The sequence below is a fragment of the Calidris pugnax genome, unplaced genomic scaffold (assembly GCF_001431845.1).
Source record: "Calidris pugnax isolate Ruff unplaced genomic scaffold, ASM143184v1 scaffold30, whole genome shotgun sequence".
In the NCBI taxonomy this organism is placed as follows: Eukaryota; Metazoa; Chordata; class Aves; order Charadriiformes; family Scolopacidae; genus Calidris; species Calidris pugnax.
In genome coordinates this window covers 4390875-4396789 of record NW_015090776.1, presented here as the reverse complement: position 1 = coordinate 4396789, position 5915 = coordinate 4390875, and the positions used below count along the sequence as shown (strand labels likewise).

Sequence of the window (5915 nt, the reverse complement as noted above, 5' to 3'; positions counted from 1 at the left end):
GTCCGGAGAAGCAATACTAAGCAGCAAACTCCCCAGTAGCAACTTCGCTTTTAGACCTCAGATGGTGATTTTAGTGTTTAATTAAATATTCATAAAGGATAGGGTGAAATAAAAAATATGAGCAAGTTAACTAAATACAGACAGAAACAAGGAGGAATACCTCAGAGAAATTCTGTCCTGCTAGGTTATTCTGACTCCAGAGACAGCAAAGGAAGCTGTCGTTGCAGTTGCTGATATTTGGTTTTACAGTGAAATTTTTTTCTATGTTCTCAAAACCCCCAAAAAAAAAAAAAAAAAAAAATCTCATTTATTTCCAAAATACCTTCATCAGTCAATGACGAATTATATATAATCTTGGACAGTCTACTCTGCAAAGAAAGATCAGTTTTCTCTGGTATCTTTATTCCCTGCCTTGCTTCCTACGGTCACCAGTTCAGCACAAACTTAGCTTTCCTGCAGCAACACACATATAGTTTAGGCCAAAATCATCCATGCCATAAAGCATTCAGATTATTTCCATTGGATAGACATTCTTTTGACAGCTCTGCTGGTAGAGCAAGCCCTGTACCATTTCTCTTGACTTTTCTTCTGGTTTGACTCCAAATTTCAGATATAGCCATACAAAAGCAACACTGCAGACCACCAGACCACCTGCCACAGCGACTGGGATGACAAAGTGCATTTGAGATCTTGACAAGAAGCTGGGAAGGGGCAGATCGTTTGGTCTTTCCGTGGTCATCCGAGCTTTGGCTTGGCCTGAGAGTTCTTGATTAGTAAAAACTAATGTATCTGAAGGCTCTTCCTTTCCTACAGGTGATGAATGATCACATGGTCTAGTACCAAAAGCATCTATAAAGGAACTGACAACCTTGTTGGTAAGGATAGAAGGACCTTTGTCTATGGCAGTTGTGGAGTTTAGAGTAGAAACTGAAGTAGTCTCTGGTGGAACTGGTGTGGCTGGGACTGTGGCGATCTCTTTAGTAATGGCCACGTGGTCCGAATTTGAGGCAGGAGAAGTTGTGTCTTGAACATCAGCCATAGCATTTGCACTATGTCCTGCAGGTTCTGCTGTGGATCCTACAGCATTGTCAAAGCCATGCACAAGAGCCTTGAGATATGGGGTGAACTGGCTGGAGACCGTGCCTGCTGCAAAAACTGTTGGAGGTGCAGGAGATTTTAAGGAATCTCTGTTTGCTGCTGGAGTGACTTCAGAGTGGGCAACAACTTCCCCTGTCACAGGGAATGATCCTCCAGGGAGCTGGGTGGTGTCCTGCATGGCTGGTGTGGATTTGCTGGACACCTCCATCCTGGCAGCAGGGACATGTATTCGCTCCAAAATACTTGTGCCGGTCCCTTGGAAGAAACTAGATGGAGCAGTGTTTTGAGATGGAGCTGTTACTGTAAGACCAACTTGTTTCTGAAAACCACCAGGCTCTTCTGGTGCCACTGCTGAGGTGGCATCACGTGGAAGTGGGGAGGTTGCAGCCTTTTTCTGGTTCAGTTTCTTTAAAATCTTCTTCACCCATGGTGCTTCTGGATCTGCACAAATCTCAAGGGACTTCAGAGTAATAAATCTGAAAATAAAAAGGCAGCACTTATTGAATAAAGAAAACACTGTTTTAGATGATCAGCATGATAGGGAAGGCATGCAGACAACAACACTGACTCTCTCAAGCTCATAGTAAACACCACCAGCTTGGATGGGTTATTTATCTCAGGAAGGACAGGTGGCTCTGAGATCTGATTGAATGAGGAGCATCTGGACATGACTCATGGGTGAAGGGTTTCCCCTTAAGAAGTTTTCATGTTTCGAATGCATTGTCCTGATGTTTGGACGCAGTGTTCACCTCCAGCACTTGGAGCAGGGAGCTCTGAAGGCACCAGCTCCCCAGGGGCAAGCGTATGTGAAGACAAAACCCTCTGATTCATCGACTGAGATGAGACTTTCCAAGGTCAGCCTAGCAGGTTCACTTTGGGGCAACCTCCTGGGCTGCAATAAAGTGGTCTTGATGGTGCCTCATCTTCAGGGAAAGCTGAAAACAACAAGTATCCTGGGGAAGAAATGTAGCTTTCCCCATCTGCAGACAAGCTCACAAGTCTGACTCCATCTCCAGAGAATAGCTGCTTTCACAGAAACATGTGAGCTCTCGCCCTGCGTGCTTCCCTGCCCTGTTCTGCCCACAAGTACGTCCATCAGTCCCTTTCCCCATCCCTCTATCCTTGTCTTGCTCTGCACATGAGTCCCTGACCTCACTTGGAGGCTGCTGGTCTTTAATTAAGGAAAAAACCCACCCTTCCAATAAATACCAGCATTCACTCTGTTTCTGGATTGCTTCGAAGCAAGGTGGGTGGCTGACAGCCTAGTGCTCCATCACCGTTGGAGGGGCCATGGAGGGCAGAACTTACATGATGGCTTGTCTGGAGCAGAGGGGCTCTGTCCTGCGGTAGCTCCTGATCCGCTTCTCAGCTATCGGAGAGGTAAAGCGGCCACAATCCCTTGAACACTTCACAGGTGCTTTGGGTTGCCCTGAAATAAAGTTTTCAACATATTAAATGTTGGCTTTTTATTAGGTACTGTAAAAACTGGCGCTGTTTCTTTTTCCCCTTCTCTGGGGAGGAGGAGTCCAAAGCTTGCCCTGGATGTTTCCAGTCCCTGCTAAAACGAGATTAAGACAAATCCCATGAGGGATTGTATCACCCAAAAAGATGATAAGATACTCAGAAAAATGATAATAAAGCGTTGAGAAAATTCTGGGGCTATTGGGACCTCTTGCCTTATAGGATGTGCAAGAACTGGATGGAGGTCCCTTGTGCAAGTATCTGGAGGTGCAGGTCCTGCACCCTTTGGGTCACAGGAGGACTGCTCTCAGCACAGTGCACAGAAGACATACCTTTTCATCCCCAAAAGACCTGCTCTTGGTGCAGGCAGTGCAATTCAGAAGGGAGGATGTTTGTCCTCTCCTTATCTGGATCAGTCATATCTCCTCCTCCTAGGGCACCTACTTGACCCCTTCAAGGGACAAAGCCAGCCACACCACTGGGGACCCTTCATTTCTGCACCTACCCCCAGCCTCCAACCATGGGCATTTGCCAAGTGAGAGGAGGTGGCACAACACAGCCTGGCAACTTGTTTCTGACATCCCCTGCAGCAAGACTTAGAAAAACAAGCCCTGATTCACTTAAGGCCCCCTGTGAAGAAAGGATCCAGAGTCTGGTTTAGATCAGGCAGTCTCTACAAAATGTCTCAGATTCGCAAATGAATTTGGTGAATTTGATACAGTTCAGTTGGGAACAATCCAGCCAGTGCATGCAAGAAGGGGCATCGCTACAGGAGCACCCTCTGCCCTTTTGATTCAGTTTTCAGTGGGGGAAAACCATGGCTGCAAAGAAATCCCAAGCAAACACTCCAGTGGCTCCCCTGCAGAAGCACATTTCAATCTCTAGGTCTCTGTAATGTCAAAGCAAAACTCTTTGTTCACACAATAATGCCAAGAATACTCCCTCAGGGGGAGCCGGCTTCCCAATTAACTCTCATTAGCCAGAGGACATACAGCTGGTGTCCTCCACCTCCAGGAACACCATTCAACAAACCAGGCACAGCAGCAAGAGGGCCAGACCCATCCCTGTGGACAGCTGGGGAGGTGCATGGTAGGGACTGCTCCCAAAGGCTCTCTGATAACCATTAACTGACCTTCCAATTACAGGCATCACACATAAAAGGTTTTCAATTAACTGAAATCCTGGTGTGCTTGGAAAGCACCCTTCAAGGAGAGAGCGGTCACAGGGAGCTGGGAGACAGCCCTGGTTGTCCCCCTGGTCCCAGGGCACACAACCCTGCTCCTCCGAGCTGCATCTGAATCTCTGCCAAAGGGACCTCAGGGACATCTGGGGTCTGGGAGTTCATCTACCTGGGACCATTTGAAACACCACTACTGAGACCACTGACACCTCTTTTCAGCACAGTTCCTCAAGTGACCCTGGCCAGGGAGCACCACCAGCCTTTCTTTCTGCAGAGCCAGCTTGATTTCATCTCATTAGAGGAGATGGGTGCTCGGCCTCAGGTGAGCAGAGCCAGGCAGTGCAGAAGCAGGCAACAGTGCCCAGGGCAGGGTAAGCTGCCCAGTGCCCCTGTTGCCCACTTTGTTCAGGCCAGCCTTGGACAACCTGCCTGGAGGTGCGAGGAGAGGAAGAAGCCCTGTCCCCAGCTGTCCTCACTGCTCCTGTCTGGTGGCAGCTGGGCAGAGATCATAAAATCATAGAATGGTTTGGGTTGGAAGGGACCTTAAAGCCCATCCAGTGCCACCCCCTGCCCTGGGCAGGGACACCTCCCACCACACCAGGTTGCTCCAAGCCCCCTCCAACCTGCCCTTGAACCCCTCCAGGGATGGGGCAGCCACAGCTCCTCTGGCCAACCTGGGCCAGGCTCTCACCACCCCCACAGTGAAGAATTTCCTCCTAATATCGAAACTGAATCTACCCTCTTTCGCTTTAGAACCCAGCGGTAGGGTTTAGTCTCTTCTCCCAAGTCACAGACGAGGAAATGGCCTCAAGTTGCACCAGGAGAGGTTCAGATTGGATATTAGGAACAATTTTTACACAGAAAGGGTTATTAAACTTTGGAATGAGCTGCCCAGGGAGGTAGTTGAGGCACCATCCCTGGAGGTATTTAAAAGACGGGTTGCCATAGTGCCTAGAGACATGGTTTAGTGATGCAGAGGGTTTTGTTTTGTTTTTCTATCATCAGAGTTAGGTTGATGGTTGAACTAGATGATCTTAAAGGTCCCTTCCAACCTAGACAATTCTATGATCACCCACTTCTCATCCTAAAGGCTCTTTGCCCCATTTCCTTCCCTCAGAGGGGGGGCAAAGTCCAGTTTTGCCTGCGCTGCCGAGATGCTGGCTGTCAGCCTGGCAACCCACCCTGCTTAATTGCTGCAGCAATCACTGATGATTTCCACAGCTGACACCAGCCTGGGGAGAGGTGTGCCACCTCCTCCCAGTCCCACGCTGCACCACCCTGGGGCACACAAAGACCTTTGTCCATCGACCAGGAGAGCATTTCCCACCTGTGCACGCATGCACGCACACACACACACACTCTACAGGCAACAGCACCCCCACAGCCATGGGAGCACCAGCATCCTCCGGACAGGGAGCCTGCATCCATCCTTGGACAGACTGCCCCCACAGCATGACCCTCAGGGACATGAAAAAAGGGGAAAAGTGCATTCTTTTCTAACATGGAGGATCAGAAAGTCTCTCCGACGCTCTCCCCACCGCCCCTCAGGAGTGGCAAAAGCCATCGCAGAGCTGCTCAGAGTTCCAGCATTGCCACCACAGGCTCCCCCCACCACTTCTCAAGCCCTGCCTGATCCTGCTAGAAGATCTCCCCCAGACCACAGAGGCCCCGTAGCCCCATCCAGCACCCCCTTTCCTCCCCCCACTGCTCCCCGGTGGCAAACGGAGCGGTGGCTCACCTCCTGCCAGAGTCACCAGGCACAAGACCCTCAGCACAAACAGGACCTGGAAAGAAAGAGCCTTCATGTTCCCGTTGGTCGGTGGCAGCAGGAAGGGCAGGCAGGGAAGGATTACGGGCAGCAAATCCCACTCCTGAGTGCTTATTGCATCCTCGGGAGCAGCACAGCTGCTGCGGCTCATCCCAGGGTTGTGGAGCCCCGGGATAGGGCTCTCAGTTGTTATTCAGCTCCCCCCACGCGCGTCTTAGGGTGACGACAGGAGGAGGAGGGAAAAGCAGGATAGGGGAGGGAGGGAATACCGCCTTCTCCGGAGCTAGATAGCTCCTGGAATTTCCCGGCCACACTTACATCAGCTTTTCTCAGTGCTCACAGGCAAATTATTCAGGCTGGGACTTTCAGGAGTTGTCTGCTCCATCCTCCTCTTCCACCAATGCCTCT

At 50.1% G+C, this 5915-nt stretch overlaps 1 protein-coding gene across 1 annotated transcript; it reads right to left on the bottom strand.

The window, feature by feature from the left end:
- Nucleotides 1-285: 285 nt before the first annotated feature.
- Nucleotides 286-5698, bottom strand: LOC106891142 (fractalkine-like). The gene is made up of 3 exons (XM_014947462.1): nt 5478-5698; nt 2407-2527; nt 286-1574 (listed from the first exon to the last, which is right to left on the bottom strand). The coding sequence occupies exons 1-3, from the start codon at nt 5656-5658 to the stop codon at nt 506-508; spliced, it is 1371 nt and encodes a 456-aa protein (XP_014802948.1). The 5' UTR covers nt 5659-5698; the 3' UTR covers nt 286-505.
- Between the last annotated feature and the right edge of the window lie 217 nt (nt 5699-5915).

Bases quoted from the DNA above. Each gene is read 5' to 3' on its own strand.
- LOC106891142 (XM_014947462.1), bottom strand. From the start codon at position 5,658: ATGAGCCGCAGCAGCTGTGCTGCTCCCGAGGATGCAATAAGCACTCAG. The intron at 2,528-5,477 runs GTGAGCCACCGC...ACTTTATTTCAG, and splicing joins CCTGGTGACTCTGGCAGGAG to GGCAACCCAAAGCACCTGTG. The intron at 1,575-2,406 runs GTAAGTTCTGCC...TTTTATTTTCAG, and splicing joins TGCTCCAGACAAGCCATCAT to ATTTATTACTCTGAAGTCCC.